Below are 26361 nucleotides of genomic sequence, written 5' to 3' on the forward strand. Positions count from 1 at the left end.
GTGGTTCTAGTTAGGACTGGTCGCTGAGGTCACACCTTTTTGTAGTCATGGTTTACACCAGACCAGAAGCACTTGTGGATGTAAAGCATTTTCTTGTTTGCAATGAAAATCGGGGAGGCTTCGTTGGTAGACATTGAGCGTATCGAAAGTAATATTGAATGGGTTACACGTTGTACTCAAGTATGTAGGTTCAAGCAAGTTTTCGAGCTAGCCTGAAACCTTGGGCTGCATGACAGGTTGGTGATAGTTGGAAAAGCGTCAGATCCGAGGCTTGCTTTATTGAGGCCAATGCCTCCTTTGATGAGTTACTGGACTTGAGTGTGTAGGTGATCTCTTCTCTTGTGGAAAGTCGCTACCGTACGGTGAGGAAGTAAATATAGGAAACTACAGTAACAAGTCTCTGACAAGGTAGCCATATTACCACAACATCTTCCGTAGACAGTGATTTCAGCATCTCGTCTTTGGCGACACTCATCTACGTTGCGAAAAGTGATGATCTGGTTTTTGACGACCGTGCTGACTATTTAATATAAATCTGTTGAAGTGTGCCAAAATTGGGCCTAAGTAGCGATACTTCAGTGCGGGTATTGAATCGTAGATAATTCCTTCAGGAATTTCTGCGTTTTCTTTCCACACTGTGCAGGAGCTTTAAGATGTATTCGGGGAAACACTGGAAATGATGTCTGATGCTTTCGGCCGGTCCGTTAGCCTACAAGGTCATATAGCTCAGGAACATGAACGGAGTTGTTATTACTCCGAGTGAAAGCGGTGATTTCAACTGAAGATCGCTCAACATGCAGTAGACCACGGACTAGGAAGAGATAGTCGCACTGGATATGTTACATCTAGAGAATGAGTAACTTCAAATTGTTGTCCATGATATAAAATAGCTGTTACACCCTGTTACCTACCGAGATTATTCACCAATGGGCTGATTTCAACACGTTTACTGGACACTGCACTCAGTGCCCACGGCGCGATTAGCCAGAAAGTAGAGTACGGCAACTCCTATAATGAGACTTACCGGAAATCTGACTACGGCAAGTTTATCAATGGTACCGTTCCCTAATTCTTCCACAAGACGGGAGAGGAAGGATCGGCAGAGGGAATTTATAGCCGTAAAGGGCAAAGGAGTGTAAGCTGCCTGTCGGAAGATTCACTTCAGTTCTGCCAGGAAAAACGTAAGAAATGGAAGCTTGTAATGTGATCGCAATTGATCTAATACCGGTATGTGGAAACGGATCCTTGCAACCTAGATACCATGAACCTGGGAAGTGTCTCAGCCAATGGCAATAGAAGGAACTGCGAAAGAAGGCGCAGGGTCTTGGGAATGAGGACATTGCACCATTAAGTATAACAATATCCAAAAAATCAGACGCAAGAAAGCGGCGTTTTCGAGGAAGTTGGGGACCAACAAGGTGACACTGGGCAGACTCTTCAGTCAGCGGAGGCTTTTACATTAGCTTGCACAAATATAGAAGTTAATCAAATTAACTTGGAGTATTGCAAAGCTTCTTTCTATCTACTGGTTGCAAGCCTAACAAAGTTGCAGGACTGCCCTTATGTATACATTTCACGTGCAAGAGCCATTGGTTGGTTTTAAGAAAATCTATGGTATTGGATTAGTAAAGTCGCTAGGATCTTACAATACCAGAGGAGAATAGTGATAGTTGTAGCTTGTGATGCAATCCTGGCGGTCAATGAGTAGTATAGGTCCCAGGGCACGTTTCGTATCCACGATGGAGCATAAAACCGGGGAAACGCCTGTTGAACCAACAGCTCTACTACCAAACCCTATCTCGACCTTCACGTGTAATCGCTGGGAGTTCTTTCTCCATGAAAAACTATAGACGAGAAGGATGAAGGTGAGTATTCCGCTTCTAAAAAAGGGAAAAAATGTACGACGAACCCGGCAACAACAGCGGAATAACGAGTTGCGCATTTTTTCATGGAACGTGCGCTTCCTGTACAGACCAAATGCTGCTGAGCAGCTAGTCGGTACCCTGTTCCAATAGAAGGTTGATGTAAGAGTGTTGCAAGAGATACGTTGGACAGGGACTGGTTTCCTGGAGAAGAGCCGCTACACCATATATTATACTGGCCATTCAGTAAACCGTGTGCTCGGAGTACGTTTTCAAGTCAGCCAAAAAATGAAACCTGCTGTTATCAGCTTCGAAAATATAACCGAAAGGCTATGCATACGATACGTAGAATTCAATCTGATTATTTTAGACGAAGTCTTAAGAAAACGGAATGGACAAAGTTCAAAGAATTTCTGGAATAAAGTGCAGCACCTGACTAAAGACTTCTTTGGCGATAGAAAATCAATTGGAAATTTTGAATCGGACACTTTTATAGTGTTTTGAAGACACTGATAAGATCAAAAGAGGTAAATGCCGTAAAATAGTTCCTTGGTGAACCCAAAACTGCGATTTCAATAAGAATGCAAACCGCTTAAGCTTGAGGAACGCACAGGATGAATATAAAAGGTTCGTTAAGTGCTCGAAACGAGACTCCTTTAGATCATATTATGAGGAATTGAATCCTCAAAAGGGGTGAGTTCGTCAAGTTTGACCTTCTTAGAAAACCGAATGGGACCTTCACGAACTCCAGAGTTAAGTCAGTACCGACTCTTTTGGAAGTAAATTATCCAGCTGAACAGGTGGCAGAAGTGGAAGAGGGAGATTTGGTAATTTCTGTAAATGAAGACGAAAGCATTGCAAGGAGAATTGCAACATTGCCAGAGTGTTGGTTACCAATGAAAAAGTGCTATAGCTTCTATATTATCCTTCAAACACTTCGAAGCACTTACCGTGGATAGGGCCTAGCACTTAGAGCGACTGCTAAGAAATAACTTTCTAGCATATCTTGCTCTGGGCTACGTGTCTTCTTTTTGGTAGAACGTCAAGATTTTCTTCATACCGAAGCATGGGGAACATAACTGTTCAAACTCAAACAACTTCAGACAGATCAGCTTAACATTATTCTTGCTGAAATGTTTGGAGAGACCGGTTTAGGATGCAAGTCTGAAAGTTGAGTACGAGATGGGACTGATTCTGAACAGTGAAAGGGCGTTTGACTGTGCGTATTTCCAAAAGCTTTGTTATGCTGAAAGAGAGCATTGTGTTGACCATACGTTAAGTGGATCTATGCTAGGCTAATGCAGAGACTCCTATGTGCTAAAGTGGATGTTTGTCGCCACAAGACAACTGGAGCAACAAAAGGCTGCCTACGGAGGTGCACTATCACTACTTTTGTGCAGCATATTGATCGACCCATCACTATGCGCACTATAAAATTGAGAAATACGCACCCAAGCCTATGCTGATGACGGGGTTGTGCTAGCGGCTGGTCGGAACGGTGAGTAGAAGTATGCAACGCGTCGTTGATTTGATTGACAGTTGGTACCTTAGTCATGGACTTTTAAATTCAAATAAAACGATAATGACATTTCTTACAAAAATCCAAGTTGTAGGCCGTTGTAGAACTGGCACAGCCTCAGGATCGGGGAGTGAAAGTAAATGTCGAATTGCGCGAAGGATACTTCAAAAATGTCTGCGCTATGCGTCCTTCGAGAGGCGATACAAAAAATAATATCGGCCGAGCAGCAATTACAGAGTTTGAAAATGGTACACATATCAAGGAAGATGCGGCGTTGCTGCAGAGAAGGGAGATTGAGGACGCGGAGCTGTGACGGGTGGTCCACCCGAATGAGGTTCTTTTTAAAAGAGTGGGTCCTGGTGAATTTACGTTGCACAGCTTGAAGAGCGTCACAATCACGGTTGCGCAAGGGAGACCCAACTGCACAGCAATATTCAAGTATGTTTTTGGCAAGGGAGTTGAAAAGTGTTAAGGAGGGCTGAAATGAGATAAAGTCGGATGAGGAACACAGGATAAAACCAGACATTTCGGAAGTTCGATTGAACTGAAACAAAGTTTATCTTCAAGAGTTACAGTGAAGTCTTGAACGAAGGTCAGCAGTGAAAGGGGTTGTCCACCAAGAGAGTAAGAAAAGGATGTGGGGGAGGGTTTCAGTGAATAGCACATCAAGTGGCATTCGCTGACATTTAGTGTCAGCTTGTTGGCCGAGTACCAATGGACCAAAATGTCAAGGCTAGATTACAAGAGAGCACAGTCCAGCGGAAACGAAACAGAGGCGAATAATTTAAGATCGTCAGCGTACAGCAAACATGAACAGGTGACAATAGAGTGGAGGTCATTGGCAAAAAGCAGGAATAATAGGGGGCCAAGTATGGAACTCTTTTGAACACCAGAGGAGGGAGAGAAAGAAAGGGATGAGTGTCCATGAAAGGAAACTTTGCAGAAACGGTAGAGAGGTAGGAGGAAAGCCAAGAGATAACTGAGGGCGGAAGTTGAGTAGAGAGCATTTGGAGAGAAGAATATTGTGGTCAACGGTATCAAAGGCTTTGACGAAATCGGTATAAATAGCATACACCTCCTGTCGTGAATTAAGGCATTTAGTAACGAAGTTGGTAAAGACCAAAAAGTTCGAAGCAGTAGAACGGTATTTCACGGAACCATACCGTTCTTTCACAATAAGGTGATCGAATTGCGCGGTCAGCCGGTCGTAAACGTATCATTCAAGGATTTTGGAGGAAGACGCAAGAAGAGAGATGAGATGGTAGTTAACGGCTAGTGAAGGAGGTAAAAATTAGGTGGGGTTACGGGGATAAGACCAAAGGGATTGCAAGTTGCCACAGGCAAGGGTGGCCTCGACACTCAACGAGTATCTCTTATGGGCTATTTTAATTAACAACTTCACAGTGGAGCGCATAGCCTCGAAATGGACAAGATCGGGGTTATTCTTTGAAGTCCGAAACTTCTTCTGCAAAGCACGTTTCGGCTGGATTTTCTTAACGATCTCTACGGTGAACCAAGTTGACTAGGAACAAAAACAAGTGGGACAAGAAGAGACATAACAGGAAAGGAGATCGGACAGGATATTATAAAAGGTGCTAGGAGTTTGATTACACGTAGAGGTTGATGATGTATGATCCTAGTTGATTGACGCTCAGGTTCAGTTCAGACCGTCAATGTTGGCTTTCGAGAAGTTGAACTCAACAGAATTGCGTTCAGTTTTGCCGTATGAGCGGGGGGAATTTTCTATCAAATTCAAGTGGGGTGTGGTGAGCGCCAATTTTGGCTTAAGGGATGGGCGGGGAGATATAGAGAAGTGGCGCTCGGGAAGATTGGAAAGGAAGAGATCGGGAGTGCGGCCCAAGAAGTTTTTGGAGGTGTTGAAATCCAGGACAGAAAAGTCTTCATAAAGGTAAAAGGTGTAAAGGTCTTCATAAAGCAGGGAGGATTGAAAGAAGCTGCTGGAAGCAATAGGAAGGCTTGGACGACTAGGTCAATTTAGCATCAGGTGGTTAAAATCTCAGCAGAAGAAGAAAGGGAGGGAAGGAAATTTATCAGTAAGGAGTTTCGATATGCTGTCAAACAATTCTTCGTACAGGTGGGAAGAGCTACCACAGGAGAAGTAGATACAAGATACTTACAATAAACGGGTGGGAGTTAGGTGGGGAGACACGTAGGGAAACACAATCATGTGGTGAGCTAGAGGAGGAAAAGACGAGTTCGGCGCGGAGTTGATCTTTAATTTCAATTAAGATTCCACCACCAGTGGATTTACGGGACGCAGCGCGATCCCTGTCGCAGCGGAAAATGAAATACCCTTCGGCAAGCTCACAATTCAGTAAATTGCCGTCACGCCAGGTTTCAGAAATACAAATTACAGGATGTTGTTGAGCCAGCGCGGATAAATTGAAGGCTTGGTTTTTAAACTCTTTACAAAACAGGGATTCTCCAAGATGATACTTGTTCATCCTGTAATGAGGAAGAAGCCTATGGGTGCCTTAGGCATCAGTTTTTTGGTGTCGATGTGTTCCAACTTCAGCGGGTAGCATCACTTGCACCAGCGGTGGGTTTGAAAGAGAAATATATTGATTGAATGTGGATATTTGTTTGACTAAATTGAGAAGATAGTATTGTTGGTCCAAATTTGAGATGCCAAAAAATGACTCCCTTTATATTTTCAGTATTCTACAAGCAGTTATTTGGGATACTTAGCTAACATTATGATAAATATTTATGAAAATGTGTTTCATCCATTCGAGTATGGTTTTGTGATGTTAAAATATAATACTATCTGGAAATAGTATTAAGCATTACTTCGCTTTAACTTTATGGTTTTGCGTTACTATGACAGGTAAACATCGCTTCATAATGGACATAGGATATTTCCGCGCATAGTTATATTTTACTTTCATTCAATCCTTCTACTCGAGAACGCGATTTTTTGTGATGTCAGTGCCTTACTTTCCAATATAAAGCGAAGTAATGCTTTTCTGAAGAGATACAATAACACTACTTTAACTACAACAGATAAGATAACATCTTGAAAATCAAATAAGAATATTTGTTGGATAGATAGTTACACAACACTGCAGATTTCTATATTAACGAGGGATACAATTAGGGAGAGCTCCAACACCTTGGAAAAAAACATTATTTTTGTGTGTCACGTTTTATCTATGCATGTAGGTTTCTATAAGCACCTGAAAACAATCTTTCCTTGTATCATGAGGATAAAAGATACGTATAGACTTTTTAGTTGGAATACAGTTTTACTGGCTGTCTGTTGGTCTATTGAGTTGACCGCGATATTCACGTGATAAGAACCGAAACACAAAAGATGTATCATGTGGTGAAAGTTTCGTGATTCGATGACAACGAAGAGTATTTTGAATATCAACAGTCACGAGGACGAATTACATTTTCAACCCTCTCAGCTTCAACAGGCCATCGAATAAGCGAAATACACTTTTAACAACATTCAGCCAATCAGTACAGGTAGAGGATCTTATTTTTTAAAACAAAGGAGGATTCAAATTCATCACACAATACATCATGTCTCTTGTTAGCAAGAAAGTACTAAAAATGGTAGAAGTAAATCATGCATGCACTACCACCTACCTGATGCCCCGAGGCTAGGGTTGAAGCCATCAGAAGAATGCTTAGGCTGATTCTGAGATGATGAGTATGGTGGTTGAGGAGAAATACTGGATGGTTGGGGATGGGTCGTAGAACCGGAGCCTATTGCTGCGGAGTTGAGTGTGGTGGGAGTTGGGTGAGAGGGGTGATGTTTTTGGTGAAGTTGCTGTTGTGATGTTAAGCCGGCGGAAGCTGCTTGATGGGATGGTTGGTAATGATGGAGGGTGGATGCATGAGTATGAACTGGATGAGGATGATGAGGATGGTAGTGATGATGGGGAAGGTGATGATGATGATGTGATACATGTTGCGAGGGAGCTAATGTAGAAGTAGTGTTTGCACAACTATTATTAGTTCCAGACAAAAACTGACCCAGGCCAAATCTGGAAGTTTTCCGCTTTAAAATGGGAGCTGAAATTTGGCGACTGTAGATTTTTTCCTTTTCTGAAAGGAGAGAGTTCGTTTATTGATTTGATTTCATTAACTAAGATTTTTGGCTTTTAAGGATAAGATTGATTTGATGAATAAATATTGAGCATCACATCATATCGCTACCTCGAAAATCAACTCACCAACTTTGGAGTCCTGTCTTGGAATGATACTGGCAGGAGCCGACATTGTCCTTTTATAGGGCCACTTCGTCCCGAATGAAGCACTCAGTGTCTTCGCCATAGTTGCTGCGGTGTCTGATTGACTCAATGCCTCCCGTGCCTTGTTAACCTTAGTCGATAACGTCTCACTACCATTTTCGGAATTCCTTAGATCCCTCAAATAGGATATATCTCCACTTTTTTCCAAATTCACTTGTGCTTCTACGAACAGTGTATCAAAACGATTCAAAAAGAAATCCCAAGTTAGAATACGACGATCCGATAGGGAGTTATGAAGCTGATAGAGGGATTGGAGAACAACAGGTCTATCCACAATGAAAAGATCAAATTGTGATTCAAGACAAAATAGAAGTGCCCGAATGGCTGTATCATGAATTGTTCCCAAGTATAAAGTTGCACGTTGTGCTACATGGACATTGATATCGTCCATACTGGCGACTAGGTGACACAGTGCAGTAGCCATAGCAGTTTGAAGTCCGACCTCACTTCGAAGTGGTGTGGAATCCATAAATCGAGTAATAACAGTGACTCGTTCTACAGCAGTGAATCGGACACGCCAATCTGAATCATGAAAAGCCTCCTGGACAACTCGCCAGAATACATCTGATCCAAGTGGCAGAGTGATGGAGTGTAGGAGAATTGGTACACAAACTTGGCAAATATGAGACTGCTCGGCATTGCATAGTTCCCAAATGCTGCGAAAAATAATAAGATTCTTAGGAATATCTGGACGGTTTACGGATTATGATTAAAAACACTTACTTTTTGATGATCAAGTTTTCTTGGCACCAAATGAAGAAGCCACGGTGATCCCTTGCCGCCTTCGTAAGGGCATCACCATGTAGGACCATAATATTTAAACATTGAAGGATATAGTAAAGGATGTCAGGTTTTTTCACCGTGGGAATTTCCTGAAAATGTAAGAAAGATAATTATTAGTATCAAGAATTTCTATTAGAGGCACACCGGTGTATCCACACAGCATCGTAGATTATCCGCCTTTATCGTAAACGAGTTGGAAGACGAATTCCTATTCAGGAACCAGGCAGATTGGAATATTTGACGTACTGGAGGGTCATCACCATCTAGTGAATTGAACTTTTGGGGTTATTGATGATTTTTTTTCGGCCGACCGAACAAACCAGTGGTTTATTATCTATCTGGAAGTATCCGGCGAATTAATCTCTATCCAGGACTCTGCTTTGTATATGTGTAGTGGTTTGTTGCGACTCATGATGTTTGGTTAGTCACACTTACTGCATACTTTCCTGGCTGAATATTTTCAGAAGGTACAGTTTTCTCTGTACATACTTCAGTTCACTTTGGCTTAGTGAACAAAAAAAAAGCCCAATACAATGCTAACTCTTTAATCGAACTTCGAGTCGAATGGACGTGTTACATGCACTTTTATCGCAAATATTCTGCAGTTTCCCTTTATATTGAGCTTCGACCCTTTCCCCGATTAACCTGGTGCTGTGCGTTATGTCAATACCTCGTGAAAGTGTGAAACGACTAATTTTTGCGTTTCTTGGGTGCTTTAATTTTTCTTTCTCAGACTTATCATTTTGTTCCGGCAGCAATATTTTTCATCCAACTTTGTAATTATTGTTCCCCGGTCAATTACACTAAATTGTTATATCTTCTGTGGTCGAATAGATCGTAAGTGCACGTGGTTCTGTGACAACGCGCTTGCCTATATAGTCTGCCTATAGTGTCTACACGGTATAACACTTTGATCGTTAGTCTCCCATGGCTGTGTATTCAACCCATTTTAAAATTTATTATGGCGGCTTCCTCGAAATGCTATTTGCAAGGAGCCGGAATCTATTCGCTCTAAATTTTTAGACTGCGATGGTTACTGTGGTATGACCTTCCTCGCCAAATGTTTGGGGATTCCCTCTGCATTCGTAGACATTCGCCCAAAATTCTCACCGAACGTTACTTATCCTAGTAATGCCTGCTGTGGTACCACGTTATCTGATGCAGTTCAACTGCTGCATCAACACACGGCGACTTTAGCGTCGATTCAACATGCAGTCTTAAAAGCACCATCAATTCTGCTCCCTCAAGCTGCCGCTTAATCGAGCGTAGCCTTGGCTTCTCGGACACCGCCGAATGGCTCTGCTTATACCCCTTTGGCGACTGCGGCCAGCAATACTGGCGCCATATCCGAGCGGCCCCGGTCGACTAATTCTCCGCCTTTATCTACCACGGACTGTTCCAGTGCGTCTATAACAGATCGTACCAGCCCGATGACGTCCGCAAGCCAACTTAATAATCGTTCTCCATCCGAGGGATATGTTCCGCTACGCAGTTCTGATGATTCTTTTACTGTCACTGCATTAGCTCTACGACACGCTTTTTCCTGCGTATCATTGACGCCCGCCACCGCTGAACTGCATGCCTTTCCGATCTCATGTCGCCCGGGCGGCCCCCAGCTGAACGCGGCCTCGCTGCCAAAACAACTTTTCGTGTCGAGGCTAGCGTACTCCACCACTTCCGATGAAATTCTGGCTTATATCAGAAGCAACGCCCACTCAACTTTGTCACCTCTCTCATGTGTGAAACTGACGAAGGATGGCTCTCTTGACCAAGTGATTGCTTCCTTCAAAGTGACGCATCCCCACGACTTCGATGATATCGTCCAACCTTCCTTTTGGCCACAGGGGTTCTTTGTCAAGCCTTATTAGAGGGCTAAACTTTATGAAAATTGCCTGCCCGCCTTCCTCGCCGAACTTAAATGATTTTCACAACTTTGCACTGTTTTATTAAAATGTAAGGGGTCTAAGGACCAAGCTGTCGGATTTCAAACTGTCCATCTTAGTATTCCAACACCATGGTTGGATGACAGGATTTCAGATTCCGAGTTCCTCAAAGGCTACTCTGTCTTTCGTTGTGACAGAGACTACGTTGCGCTTGGCAAGCCAACTGGCGCAGTTGTGCTAATATCTGTTAAGTCCCCTCTCCGTGATGAAATCATCTTTTCCTCCTCCTCCACCACCTACGATTCTGTCACCATATGAGTCATTCCGCCAAACGTATGCACCTTTATTATATCTTATGTATTTTCCCTGCCTCGGTCAAAAGTAGAGGCATGGAGGTAATAGCAGGATGTAATATCAACGCTCAGCACATATGCTGGGGAAGTTCCAACCTCATTGAAAGAGGATCGAGACTATTGGAGTATCTAGTAGGAACAGATTTGTAGATCCTTAATTTGGGTAATGAACCCACTATCTTCAACGTGGTCAGGCGAGAGGTCATCGGTATCACGGTGGCATTCCCTGACATCGCGGCTCTGGTCGGAGAATGGAGAGTGTCAAACGATATCACACTCTCAAATCGCACACGCATTGATCCCCCTCCACCGACTCCATTTCGGAATCCCCGGAAGACAGATTGGGTGATGTATAAAATACAATTGAGCGCCCGAGTTACGATTCCTGGGAAACGCATCCATCCATCACAACTAGCATGAGAGAAGCTTTCGAAGAAAGCTGTTCACTCAATATGCCAAAGAAAGGTAAAACACCATGGTGGAGCTCGGATTTGGTAAAACAAAGGGAAACGGCAAGGATGCTCCTCAACCGTGCTCTGAAGTGTGATTCAGGCGCTAGCTGGAATCGCTATAAAGAGGCACAGAAGGCTCTAAAGAAGAGCATAAGATCGACTACACGATCATCATGGAGATGCTTTTGCGAAAAGACTAACTCTTTTGAGGAAACCTCAAAGCTGAAGCGGGTTCTGGTTCAAGAACGTAGCCAGAAACTGTGTTATTTATGTTTACAGAACGGGAGGTACACAGAAAGCTATGAAGAAACGGCAAACCATTTATTTGAAATGCACTTCCCAGGTAGCATCCAAAATCTAATCTCGGGGCCAACAGGTGCATACAGCCCTCAACCGAGAGACCGGAATCTGGCATGCAAAGTAGTATCACTGGAGCAAGTAAAATGAGCATTTAACTCGTTTCATAAATACAAGTCCGCAGGCTCGGATGGTATCATTCCTGGGCTAGTAAGAAATTGAAAAAACCATGTCCAAAAAAGTATACACTTTAGGCGCATCTATAATAAAACTCATTTTGACGTATGCATGCATCGTCTGGTGGCCGAGACTGAGCTTTGCTAACAGCAGGAAGCTGCTAACGCGGATTCAGAGGCTTGGTTGTCTAAGTATTATTGGAGCAATGAGTACTACGTCGACTGCGGCACTTGAAGCTATCCTGAATTTACCCCCCATTCACCCGGAGTTAAACGGAAAGCAACGACTCGATACCATTGGGGCGTGGAAAGGCGGCCAATTACACGTGCGCCTATCTGGAATTTGCTTGACAAATATCCGGTAGCCCTGATGCCGACAGATCATATGGTTTCCAGATTTGTCTTCGAAAAGACGTACACTGCCATTATCACCGAAAGAGAAGAATGGTCGACAAATGGCCATGAGTCTTTTCAGATTACAGACTTAAGGGGGTCATCCCGTGTGTGGGATCCGCGTAATGGAATTTTTTTTGGCATCAATTGTATCTAGAGATAGTGTAGAATATATGGGCAAAGTGATTTTTTGATATTCGGAGTTGATCGAAAATTATAGTGTTAAACACGTTATAAGTCGCATGCCAGATTTATGTCGATCGCCGTAATAAAGCTGGTATTTGTCAGCCCGAATGACGTTCGGATGACTTCGCTAAAAGGACAAGAATTGAAGCCAAGGCTGTAAATGTGTTTCTTGAAGAAACCTAAGGTTTATGGACTAGGTATAGCAGATTAATGGTCAGCTAAGGTTTTATAGCTAAAAATCGCATTCTACTTTTTAAATGCGTTTTTCTCAAAACCGTATGTTGAAAACCGGCTGCCAGCATAGCCCAAAATCTATCCAACCAAATTCTTTGAAATTTTCACGACTTATTCAGAACATATTTCTACGGTCCGCAAACTAGGATAATTGCGATTCATTTAGTAGCTTTTTTTTTTATTCATTGAAGAAGCCATAAAAAAACGCTGAAATTCAAAAAAAAAAAGATTAACACGGCACTAAAAATTTAGTTTTTAATGTTTTTTAATAATCATAGTTTGCGGACTGTAGTTAAGTCTGTACGTTAAAATGCCGTTTACTTTTTTTCTCTAAGATGATCGCAACGCCCTCTAGTGTGCCAGCAGAAAAACACCTTTTTTGGAGATGGGTATATAAATGGCCCTATTTTTCAATAAGGAACTATGTGATCGGGCTGGAAAAATTGCTATGCATGCTCGAGATATTGATAAATCTATGGCGTATTCGTATTTGTATCTTTCTCCAGTTTTCCACAAAGAATTTCTAAAAAGGCCAAAAAACGGCCTTTACACGGGATGACCCCCTTAATAATCTTCACCGACGGGTCAGTCATGGAGGGCGGATCGGGCAAAGGGGTGTTCTCGGGGAATCCGATTATAGAACTAGCCCGACCCTTAGGAATAATGACGACCATATTCCAGGCGGAGATATATGCCATTTCATTGGTAGAAGAAGAATGTCCGCGACTAAAATGGAGGGGTCATACCATTCGAATCTGTTCCGACACGGAACATTTCAAGCCACTTGGTGTGGAGTTGTCATTAGGTGCCACTGAAACTTGGCCGACTGAACGAATCATTGCTGATGTGGGTGCCGGGGCACTCTAGCGTCGCTGGTAATGAGGAGGCTGACAAACTAATGATGGGGCCAGAACCAGCTTTTGGAATCCGGCCATCTACTGTCAAGTCTGCTCTGAAGGGTGAAATTCCAAGGATTCACGCAGCCGAGTGGAGAAAATTGGACTCTTGCCGGCAGGCGAAAATTTTTACAAAAGAGCCTAGGGTCACTAGAGCGGCATTTTTGTTGTCCCTTAAGAAGTGGAACATGAAACCCCTAGTAGAGCTTCTAACGGGACACTGCTCCTTAAACTACCATATGGAAAAGATTGGGGTGGTACTTTCGGTTATGTGCAGCCAATGTGAGGAGGAGGAGTAGACGGCCCTGCATTTTTTATGCAGCTGCTCGGCCTCCTCAGATCTCAGATGAAGACACCTTGGCAAGGTTTTCTTCAATGAAGAATCTGCACACTCTGTTCTCAGATTTGCTAAAGCGCTAGGCGGGTGCATTGCGGGTTCTTCCGGCGTAATCGACAGGCCGAACTGTACGCGGATGGCGAGTTTAAGAAAGAAGACCAAGTTCGAGTGAGTTAACTTCGTCCCGTGACGCAATACCTTATTGAGGTTCCACGCGGTAGGATGGGAGTCGGGGGTAGATTCGGTGGATAATAACCCCAAAAGCTTGTGTGTTTAGGAGACTGTCTTTTGCACATTTTCACCGCTTCAGAAAAAGCAGACGGACAGATAGACCGCGAAACGATTTTAATAAGATTTTGCTTTCTACAAAACCTAAAACAATATCGGAACGCGCTTAGACGCGCTTAGGTCATTTGTATTTGATTTTTATTTATTTAACTTTTATTTTTCATTTTCATCAAACTTCCACCATTGGGAAATTCTCAGTGTTTGCTCTTAAGGAATTATGGACAATTAGTATAATTCGAAATGATGTCTGCAGTGAGACTCCGGTCGAAACGATCTCAAATCTACGCATGTTATAAGATGTTAACATTTTATTTCTTGTACTTACTGTAAGCAGTTGATGGATGTACTGCAGATTTTGTGGTAGTGCATCTAATGAGAACTTGAACTTTCCAACCGACGTATGCCAGAAGTCTTCACCATCCTCGGCATCTTCAGCTTCTTCTTCCGGCAGGGCCTCGCATTTATCGGTTTCGGTCGTGCTGCCAACAAGCTGTGGTTTCGCTACTTGAACAGTTGCAGTCGCTTCAAGATATTTCAGTTATAAACAATATCGTCAATGATTTATGTAATTAGCGGATTAATTATAATAAATTTAACGAGAAGTCGTTAAAGTTTAGGTTTTGTATTCAAGGTACTGAGGATTGTCTCTTCCGGGTGAGCTGAGTTTTTGCATTATAACGAAAGGATTTATCTTTTTACAGTTTCTGTGACAGATAATTATGTACATGTGTATAGATAGGAGTGAAAGTGAGGCTAGTTAGCTAGCTTTATGTAATAATATAAAATACAAGTGATTTCTAGGAATTCATTGAAACTGGTAGTAAAAACTGCATCTTACCAACATCCGCATCTGATAAGGTGACTGATCTTGCAACGGCCGTTACGACTTTCTCTGATGGTATTATCGCCGCTAAATCCAATTGTTCTGATACTGTTTCGACGGTGGCCGTCATTATCTAAGATAGGTTACATGTAGCATTTATTTAATATTAAATTAATATTAGGTGTGATGCCAAGTAAACACAAACAACGAAAATAAAAAATATCATTGTTAACAGTTTTAAGCTTAGGAATTGTGCTACATCGATACACATTTGTGGAACATTTCACTTCATATTATACACAATAATTGTAATGAAATAAAAAGATACAAAAGTAGTGGGTAGCATATATAGAATTCAACTTGTAAAGATATTCTGGGAGAAGAATTAGAAATAGATAATCTGTCAATTTTGATATAAGGTAAACTGCTGAAAAATTGAGATTGAAAAAATGGAGGAAAGCACACGCTTTTCTTATTTTGTACATTTTCATAGAGAACTGGAAAATATGAGTAGATGTTGATTGGAATCTAAGAAAATAAAGTAAAATTGAATGCCTCAGTGTTAAGCTTATACAGTCACGTACACTCAAATGAAAACAGATGGAAAACCAGACAGTTATGGGAATCTCATGAAAATATGTGCACAGCAAATCTATTTAGGCTCCGTAGGAATTAAGGAGAAATACTTTGAAAACAGAATATGTTTCTCTTTCTGCAAAAAGAGTGGATTAAAATAAAATTACATGTGTATGCTCAGCCAAGACAGGTCACAGACTACACTCCATAAAAGTGCGAAATCGAAGATCCTTAAGAATTGAAAGCAACATGCAGTTTAAAGTGAAAAATATTAGACTCATTTGAATATCTTAATTAAAACTGGAAATGCCGTTATTACTTGTCAATTCAGCATTGATAGGGTTCCAAAAAATTAAAAGCTGATCAAATAAAACCTTTACACACATACAAGATACTTTGGGACGACAACATTCTGAATAGATTATACACCAAAAGAAATATTGTGATCTTTTCAACTAAATTTGGAAAACGTGATTTGCTTCTTCATTTAGTTCATGCTCGATAAATTCTTAAGGTAGTCAGATATGACATACTGTCTTAGCCATACCCGACTCACGAGGAAACAAATCTTCAAAATATTAAATAAAATAAAAGTGAAAAGGAAACGATAAATTTCGAATATTTACATTGGCAATATAGTAACTGACACTATATTTACAATGGTATCATTTAGAGCTAAATTTAGACATTTAATCGATATCCAGGCCCAAATTGTACACGCAATATTTTAAAAAAAGAAAAAATAAAGGAGTTGCAAACCATAAGGATGAAAATTAACTTAAAAGGTTGATACATATTTCCGTTCATATAGTGGAAACTGATATACATATGAAAATTAGTACAACATTTACATTGAGTATGTTCTGAACACATAGTTTTATGCAATCAAGTAGTTTATATGCATTTTTGTTAATTGTTATATTTTATCTTTCATTTCTCACAAAGTACCTCGTCTGTGGTATGAACTAATCGATTAAATTCTGTATCGGAACGGCCACGTTCATTACTTGTCTACAAAAAGAAGTTTTTGAAACGTACTAAAGCAACCAATCAAGAACTGAAATTCAATTAAATTTAGGAATTCAACTAAAAATGTGGTAATTGGTAAGAGTATATGACATATTTTCTAGTTAGTCTAGCCATAGTGGTTTAATCTCGTTGAATTTCAATACAAATACGCAATAATAATCTTGTGGTTTTCAATGAAGAAAGCCCAAAAACAAAGGCCGACTTTTCGTGGTACTTTAGTAATTCAATAGACTTTACTACTAATTGCTGTAATATAATTTATTTTAGCTGTTATGATTATATATTTTCCGAGTTGTCACAATCTCGGCAGCACTTAGTGCTAGTACTAGGGACGATCCTATCTATCTCGGGAAACCGGAAGCTGGGGCGACCACATTCTGCCTAACACCCCAGCAACGAATAAAAGGGGAAAAAAGGAGAACTGGAAACTGCGAAAAAAGATATGTTCAGAAGCTAGGTTAAGGTGGGAACTTTTATACCACTGAATCCCCTCAGGGGTCGTTAGCGATTTTTAAACGGGTCGCTTACGATACGGGGTGTGACGTCCCCGAGGTGCCCGAGTAAGTAGTTCTGCCCCCTAGCTGGCAGCATACCTGCGTCCTAGGTAGTAGCCTCGAGAAAGCTTCTCGGTGAAGAGCGAACCGCGAATGACCGGTACACGTCGGGACACACTGGGAGTCTCCGCGTCGTTCACCGCAGCGATCAGTGAAAGAGGCAACGAGGGCTGATATACCCGATGAGACACCGGGGCGCCCAAATAAAGAGGAAGCCTCGTCAAGTGGCGCGACTGACCGTGCGGAGATGGCAACTCCATTACCTTGCAGCGCCCCTGTTTTGGAAGTAAGCTCAGTGAGAAACGCTAGTTATGAGCAGATGGATTTGGACACAAATCCTTTTATAGACGCACGTGGAGAGCAGCGGAAGACGATTGTAGAGCAGAAACAGTCGCACTCCCCGCTGAGAATGCTGCTTGCGTCAAATGGACCGCAGATAGCCCTCTGCAAAGTGAACAGGGGAAAAAGCGGAAAGAGGACGACGTGCCTGAAGGAGACTTTATCGAAGTAGTCTCCAAGGCCCAAAAAAAGAAGGCGAAAAAGGATAAAAAGAGACAACGGACTCCGTCGCCAGAGACACGTCTGTCCAAAGACAAGGAGGTTGCCAACCCAAAGCCAGTAGCGGAAAAAACGAGGAAACGAAGAAGGACTAGACCGTTGGATCTGCTCATTAAGCCGACGGAAGGCAAGACATTTGCGGAAGTCTTTAGTGAAATCCGCTACAGGATGAAACCCGAGGAGAACGGAGCAGAGGTGTCTTCGATACGGAAAACGAGGAGTGGTGGAGTTCTCGTCGAACTGGGCCCAAAGACGACCAGCAAGAGCACATTCTGCGAAGCGGTCAAGGGGCTATTTGGGGAGAAGGCTCTTGTTTCCAGCCTAGAACCCATGTGCTCTCTAGAAATACGGGATCTTGACTGCCTCACAGAAAAGGACGAAGTAGAGGAGGCGCTAAAGCGTGAATCTCCAGAGGTAACCAATGCCCGGGTAGGTATTACTTCTGTAAATGCTCGAGGCCAAAAACTTGCCGTGGTGGATGTCCCCGAGCAATATGCGAGGAAACTCCTTGACAGCGGGAGAATCAAAATCGGATGGGTAGTATGCAAGGTACGAATGCGGATAGTCCCCACCAAGTGCTACAGGTGTCTGGACTATGGACACACGTCAGCAGCTTGCAAGGGTCCGAACAGGAGGACAGCATGCCGGAGATGCGGCCAAGCGGGTCATCAAGCGAAGACTTGCAAGGAAAGCGAGAGTTGTGTTCTCTGCAGGGATCGTGGCGCGTCTGGCGAAAGCGTCGCACACACTGCGGGCTCGGGACGGTGTCCAATCTTCAGGGCGGAATTGGAGAGGGCTAGGGTGCGAACGCCGTGATCCGCATTTTGCAAATTAACATGCACCGGAGTGCAACCGCTCACCAGTTGCTAGCACAGTTCGCTGCGGAAGTAAATGCTGATCTAGTGCTGATTAGCGAGCAATACCGAAACAAGGACCCGTCCTCATGGTATCTCGACTTATTGGGCACCGCTGCCATCTGGGTTCGGGACGACGTTCGACTTCGTGTTCTTGCCGAAGGCTGGGGGGACGGATTTGTCTGGATCCGGTGTTTAGGGATAACGTTTTTTAGCGTTTACCTGACGCCGAATTAGTCGATTCCGGACTTTCAGCGCCGGCTTGATGCTCTGGAGGATGCCGTTTCGAGCACGGAGGGACGAATCCTGGTTGGCGGTGATTTTAATGCCAGGGCTCTTGAAGGGGGCATGCCTCAATCAGACTCCAGAGGGAAACGGATTCTGGAAATGGCGGCGGGAACCGGGCTCGTAATTTTAAACACCGGATCCACGCCAACGTTTCGGCGTCCAGGTTGTGAAGGAAGCATTCCCGACATCACTTTTGCGTCGGAATCTCTGGCATCATCGGTGGACGGGTGGCGAGTCCTAGAAGACTTCTCGGCAAGTGATCATCAGTACATTGCGTTCGGAGTGTTTGACGCTACTTGCCGGCGAGCACCAACACGACGTTCCCCCTGCGTGTGGAATGTCGCGAAGGTGAACATCGGAAGGTTCATCGAAGCTCTTGGAGCAGGTAGGGCCGCGCTGGGGGCCACTCCGGGGGGTGGTGGTGTCGCAGCTGGCACCGTCGTAAATTCAGTGATGAATCTGATAATGACGGCGTGTGAGGCTTCCATGCCCTAGAGAGGCCCCAGGCGCGACAAGCCTTCTATGTACTGGTGGACGGCGGAAATTGCCGACCTACGGAAGGAGTGTCATAAGCTCCGCCGTTTGGTACAACGTTTGTACGCCAACGAGGAGGCATGTGCCATAAAGGCGCAATATAGATCAGCAAAAAGGAGACTCCGCAGCGCTATAAATAAAAGCAAAGCTCGCGGCTGGCAAAATCTTGTTAATGAGGTGAATGATGACTCGTGGGGACTTGGCTATAAGCTTGTCACTCGGAAAATCGGGGCTCTGCGGAAGCCCTGCATATTGAGCACCGAGAAGATGGACCGTATTGTGCGGGCATTGTTCCCCAGACACCCTGTAAGGGTTGATGTAAACAGCGCGGAAAGCGTCGTGGATTGCCCCCTTTTCACAATGGGAGAACTCGAAGAAGTGGTTCTCACTATGAAAAACAGGAAGGCGCCAGGTCCTGATGGCATCCCGGCGGAAGTTTACAACCTGGTGCTCCGCCAACGGCCAGAATTGCTGCTCGAAGCGTTCAACGCGTGCTCGAAGGAGGGCATTTTTCCTTGTCGCTGGAAAGTGGCCAGACTCGCGTTGATCAGTAAGGGTAAAGGAGCCCCGGAGCTCCCGTCTGCATATCGACCGCTGTGTATGCTTGACACGGCCGGAAAAGTGCTCGAGAAGCTCATCAGGGGTAGACTCGCTGAAGCGATCCGTGCTGCCGGGGACTTATCCGCAAGGCAGTTCGGGTTTAGAACAGGGAAATCCACAGTGGATGATGTTATGGAGGTCGTAGATGCGTTTAATCGAGCCGCGGCACACAGCCGCCGATCTCGACGGATAGTGCTCCTCATAACGCTTGATGTCAGAAATGCCTTCAATTCCGTAAGATGGACAGAAACGCTACGCACACTAGATAACTCCTTTCACGTGCCAAGCTATCTCTTGCGGATATTGAGGGATTATCTGAAAGACCGCTCCCTGTTTTATGAGACACTAGAGGGCCAGAGGAGAATGGAAATCACGTCGGGGGTAGCGCAGGGATCCATCCTAGGGCCGGACCTCTGGAACGCTTCCTACGATAGTCTGCTGAGACTCGATATGCCTGAAGAGTCGCGCCTGGTCGGTTATGCAGACGACGTTGCGGCACTTGTTGCCGGACGCACTGTTGAACAGGCGCAAAGCAGACTTGGCATATTGATGCGACGGGTAAGCGGATGGATGACTGCTAACGGTTTCAACCTTGCGCTGGAAAAAACCGAAGTAGTCATCCTGACCAGGAGGAGAATCCCGACCTTGCGTCCCATATCGATCGGCGAGTTGACTATAGAGTCAAAACCAGTGATTAAATACCTTGGTTTAATGCTCGACTCGAAGATGAGCTTCTTCGAGCAAATCAAAGCAGCCGCGGACAGGGCTGCAGCAGGAGTCACGGCCTTGAGTCGGCTAATGGCGAATGTCGGGGGCCCTATATCAACTAGGAGACGTCTCCTCATGGGAGCAACGCAATCCGTCCTTCTCTATGGTGCGGAGGTATGGGCTGATGCCCTTGACAAGGAGGTGCATCGTAAACGCCTCGCTCAAGTACCGAGGAGGAGAGCTTTGCGCATGACGTCTGCTTATCGCACCGTCTCCGAACCGGCTGTGATGGTGATTGCGGGAGTGATCCCCGTTGCCCTCCTTGCCAAGGAGCGCTAAGCTATCTATCGCCGTAAGAGCGAAAACTTAAGAGAAGTGGTTGCCCGTGAAGAACGTCAACGCACCCTTAGCGAGTGGCAACTTTCTTGGCAAAATGAGCCAAGGGGCAAGTGGACTGCGCGGCTCATCGACAAATTAGACCCGTGGTTGAACAGAAAGCACGGTGAGATTGATTACTTCCTTACCCAACTTCTAAGTGGGCATGGAGGTTTTCAGTCTTACCTGCACAGGATTGGGAAGACGCGATCTCCTGATTGTGTGTTCTGGAATGGAGGGAGGGACGGTGCTGCACACACCTTTTTCTCTTGCGAGAAGTGGGACGGCTTCCGCCAGCAGCTTTATGCAGACACAGGGGAGCTCTCTCCAGACAACATTGTCAGAGAGATGCTGAAGAGCGCTGGCAGCTGGAATCGTATTGCGCATTATGTTCGGGCTCTTCTTACTACGAAGAAGATTGAACTCGACCGGCAGAGGGATCGGACGGTAAGGGGTTCCCTGAACTAACAACTCCCTTCCTCCCCTCCCCTCCCGTTGGCGAAAGGAATTCCCTGACTTGAAGGCTCCCAAAGCCGGGAGAGCGGGAGAGCTAGCCCGAAGTAATGTGTCAAACGGTTCCAGGCTAGTTCTCTGATGACAGGGAGGTGTTTAGTTGGTAGTCCGCCAGCGTGCTGTTGCGGGAGTCCAACACTCTGTGCGTAAACGCATTCACCTACCCTACTCCCCAAAAAAAAAATACCACTGAAATCACCCGGAGCAAATGGCATTTTCACCAGCATTAATCCAGAGATGCTTAGGAATCGTCTTAGAGTATCTTCTGGTGCATAGCACTGGAATATATAACAAGGGCATGCAGATGGGCAAAAATGGCCCTTATTGCGAAAGCGGGTAAAAAGGATTCTTTCCACCTTAAATCTTTCAGACCAATTTGCCTAACATCGTTCGTACCCAAAACGGTGGACAAGATCATGGACAACTATATTAGAACTAACGTTCTAAAGAGTAATCGCCTACATCACTGTCAACACGCTTACCGGGCAGGACGGTCAACTGAAACTGCTCTGTATCAGCTGGCGGATATACTACGGGATGCAAAAGAAGGAGTATTCGACAACACATTGCACACAGAGATACGAGCTGCCCTGAGACGCAAGGGATTGGGAAACAACCTGGCATTCTGGATGGGTAAAATGCTAGAAAGCAGGCAAATAGAAGTACCGACAGGTACAAATTTTGTTGTCATGAATTCAAGGTTTGTCCACAGGGCGGGATACGTCATTGTTTTAATCTGTAGGAGCAAATAAGAAGATACCCTATGTGATGGGACTGCGGATCAATCCAGCCAAATCCACCATTGTACCATTGGCTAGGAGACGGAACCTTGATCATCTAAGAGCCATAAGGTTACATGACATAGTGGTGAAACGAGAAACAGAGGTCAAATATTTGGAAATTACGCTACACCAAAAATTACTCTGGAAGACACGAGAGTTCTGATGACAGTACATGAACTCCAAAGATTGGCTTGCCTTTGTATCAGTGGTAGAATGAGGACATGCCCAGCGGGATCCCTGGAGGTCCTTCTGACATTAACCCCTCTCCATCTGTACATACAGATGCAGGCAAAGAGGGTAACATTCAGGATGGCCGAAAGTATCTGTGGGGCGGGAGCTACCTAAGCCAAAGGAAGATTGATATTCTTTCTGGGCGGTATCCTGAATCACTGATACTAAGCGATACAATGACAACGAGGTTTCACTTTGATAAGAAGTTTGGAACACGTTGGAGTAACAAGGCAAACTGGGAGAGCGTGGCTGCGACAACCGGTTTAAACCGGCAACTGATTACTTAGTACACTGACGTATCCTTCACAGCAGAGTGAGCGGGCGTCGGTTTCATTAATAATAATAATAATCGTTGGCGCAACAATCCATATTGGATCAGGGCCTTGAAATGTGTTAGATCACTTCATTCAAGACCGTAACGGTACACTACAGTACACTGTAGGAGGCAATGTGGTCAGCATTGCGTTCTCCCGAGATTATTACCCTGACTTGACTCAGGTACTCATTTACAGCTGAGTCGACTGGTGTCCGACATCCAATCACAATAACAAATCCCTCTGCCACCAGTGAGATTTGAACCGTGACCTTCCGCTACGACAGCCCAGCGCTCTAACCACTTGAGCCATCCGGACACACATTAGGTTTCATTGGTCCAAGGAAAATGTACTTCGAGCCAATGGGTAGGTACACTAGCATATTCCAGGCGCCTCCTTTAATCTCCAAAGGAGCTACGGGGAGCAGAACTGCTGTTCTCAACGACAGCCAAGCAGCGATCAAGGCACTTAGGTCCAACCAGGTGAACTCTAAATAGGTATGGGAATGCCTTGAGAGACTGGATACATTCGGCTCATCCAACAAGGTCTGGATACTCTGGGTTCCAAGCCATGCTGGGTTGGAAGGCAACGGGGTAGCGAACGAACTAGCCAAGAAGGGAGCAGGGACGCCTTTGCACGTGCCAGGACCCTTCTGTGGAATCGGAAACGGTTTCATGGCTATGACACTAAGAAATGAAGAGGAACGATTGAGAGAACTACACTGGGCAGGTCTAGCAGGGACGGAGCAGCCTAGGGTGCTTATTGGGGGATGCGAACCCATGCTCACAAAGGATTGCTTAAACCTCACCAAAAAGAACCTTCGAATTATAGTAGGAATTCTCACTGGTCCCTGTCGGCTAAACTGTCACCTAGGAAAGCTGGGATATCTACGGACACTGCCTGCAGGTTTTCTGCGGAGTATGATGAAACCTCTATACACGTTCTGGGACAGTGTCCGGCACTTGTGCAAATTAGGTCGAGGCATCTAGGACACCTAGTGCCAGATGCAAGGTTGAAAGATCTGGAAGTAGGGAATATACTAAAGTTGCTGACGGTTCTTGGCTTCCTTGAGAGACTATGATTAATAGGTACACTATAACCAGCAAAAGGGGCACAATAGTTCTTTAAGAACGCGGCGCGACTTTCCCTTAATAGAATAATAATAATATTATAATAAGAAAGGAAAAGAAAGATCGCATTCCTATTAAACCAGACATATTGTAAACACAGTGTATCATTCGACTCAAATTCAGAACCTATTCTCCCCTCGATTGCAGTTTTGGCGCAGTGTTACAATAGATAAGTGGGCGACTAAATGAATATGATTAGATATCCCAAACCCTTTCAAGAGAATCAATCAAAGTAACATGTAGCTAAGTCTAAATAATTTATCTTAAACATATTATTGAGACTATACATACAGAACAAACGTTGGGCATGTGAACGAGAACTCCTCCAATTGAATGAGGCTCGGGTTGCGGTACAGCCACAGGAACTGGACCTAGAAGAAACCAACAGCAGAATTACCATCTAAATCGTCAAATAGGCCAAAAACGAATCTGAAAGAACTCAAAAACCAATGTTAACTAAATACAGATTTTTCACATATTATCTTTAAAGTTACTTCGGTGTTATTTGTAGGCAATAAACAATGTTCGAAAAGTTGAAAAAGCCATGCAAAATTTGTCTCATGTGTGGTATTGTTTGAGGAAATGTCTTCTGATCCTTATTCATGTTTTTGTGTGATCCCTTTGGATAGTGTGCTGTGTATATATGTTGTGTTCCAAAAATGAACTCAAAGTAAACCAGGATAACTTCAAGCTGTGTTTCTTGAATGTCATTTGAGTTGGTCAGCATTCTAAAGTTGGTCTAATCTAGAGCTTAAAGCATGCGAGCAAGCCTAGTTTTCTATCGCATCGTTCCAGAAGGGAAAAGAAAAGGAAACAAAATTTATGTCGGAGCAAAAGAAGACACTTTTTCGTCTGTAATGATATTTTTTCTTTGAAGGATGCATCACCTGCCATTATAATGATTTTTCCAGGATCATCTATAAGACACGGTAACTCTTAGTAAGTACGTATATGCTAGAGAGAGCCTTAAGGCGTTGAATATATTTGGTCGAGTATGAACAAAGGTATAGATTTTTATTTCTAGAGGGAGCAAATTATGATGTGACACAAAGTAGGCACGGATTGTTTTGAAAACTACATCCATTTAGAATGTCTTTATATAGCGCGCAGATATTCTCAGTATGTAACTTCTCAATTCATGAACTCAGCATAGAGCAGGATCAAGTTTTCCTGCTTCTCAGCTGAAAAGTTAAAGTTTGACTATTGGCGATCATTTCTCGCCTGTAGAGTTAGTTTGCTTCAAGGTTTATTACTGGTGTTAAACAGTTTCCAATTTCCACCACAGATAGGTCATTTCGGGAGCCAGTTGTGTTTCATATGTGTTTGCTAGAGGAACTCAAGGGCGCTACACGTCGGAGACCAGGCGATTTTTAACAACTGGTTACCGAAATATGTATCTGTCCTGGGAAACTTCTATAACAAGAGAGAATGTTCTTTTACCGTCTTTTAGTTACAATAGTTATTGTTCGTCAGAATATTTTATATTTTAATGATTTTACCGATTTCCATCGAATATATTAGTATTACCAACTTGTAGAAGTATCTACAAGTAAAGTGTGCAAATAGGATATCTGCGTGCTTTGTGTTACAGATTTATTCAATAATTGGAAGAGTTTGAGATTAGTATTTAGTCTCAGATTCAATCCATTCCTTTTATGTCACATCTCATTCACTTAAACTATAAAGCTAACACTACGTTGCAGGAAAAGGATAGTATCTGATAGTGAATAAGTAGATAAAATCGCATTCTATTCAACTAATTTTCCAGGAAGAGGTGAAATTTAGAAAGGTTTGTTTTAAAATTTCATTCTCATTAAATAGTAGTTTTCGTTCACTTGCATTTTGCAGTATATTTTAGAGGAGGGGAATGAATATGCTCGAAATCTTTGTTTGATATTTGCATTATAATTTCTCCCTTTCAAATGAGGATATTCTTACCTGCAAATCCACCAAGAGGTCCTAGCGGGATTGGCAATGGGGCCATTGACAGTGAAACATCACGGTCTCTAGATTTTTCTTTTTCAGTCTCAGGCGGACTTTTTCGAGCTGATTTTTCTTCCTCGATGATTTCTTCAATTGGAGGCTGAACAATAAAGAAAATGTTTTGAACAATATTTGGAAAAATTACAAATAGGTCTACATACATCTGGTGGTCGAACTGGATTTCGTGGAGCCATGAACTCAACAAGGCGGGTTGAAAGCTGGTGCCACATAATTGATGCCTCGCAATATGCACATTCGCCAACCTATTTTAAAGAAATTATTTAGATACTGAGATATTGAGATTGGAAAAAGAACAAGTCTGATGTTAATAAATATAACTCCATTAAAAAGAGTCATCTGTAGTATGTTTAACTATCTTAAAGGCAGCTAAAACGGGGAGAAATAGTGAGGCCAATAATCTACTGATTTCTAAATTATACTGCTATAGATACAGTAGTCGCACTATGGATTTCGTTGGATCCTCTTATTGCGACTATTGGCTTTCGATAATGGATAAGGGTTCAATTTTGGAATATGTGCCATGCATAGTAAAATGGTATTTAGAAC

At 43.5% G+C, this 26361-nt stretch overlaps 1 protein-coding gene across 1 annotated transcript in view; it reads right to left on the reverse strand.

Annotated features, from left to right (window-relative positions):
- Nucleotides 1-26361, reverse strand: part of LOC119658907 (protein unc-79 homolog) — a 71686-nt gene that overhangs the window by 26192 nt on the left and 19133 nt on the right. Inside the window, 10 exon segments of the mRNA XM_038066713.1 lie at nt 7387-7458; nt 7587-8320; nt 8388-8536; nt 14268-14464; nt 14781-14898; nt 16290-16352; nt 24103-24182; nt 24699-24728; nt 25750-25894; nt 25956-26057. Coding sequence (XP_037922641.1) covers nt 7387-7458; nt 7587-8320; nt 8388-8536; nt 14268-14464; nt 14781-14898; nt 16290-16352; nt 24103-24182; nt 24699-24728; nt 25750-25894; nt 25956-26057 — 1690 coding nt within the window.

Source organism: Hermetia illucens, chromosome 6 (genome assembly GCF_905115235.1).
Source record: "Hermetia illucens chromosome 6, iHerIll2.2.curated.20191125, whole genome shotgun sequence".
Lineage (NCBI taxonomy): Eukaryota > Metazoa > Arthropoda > Insecta > Diptera > Stratiomyidae > Hermetia > Hermetia illucens.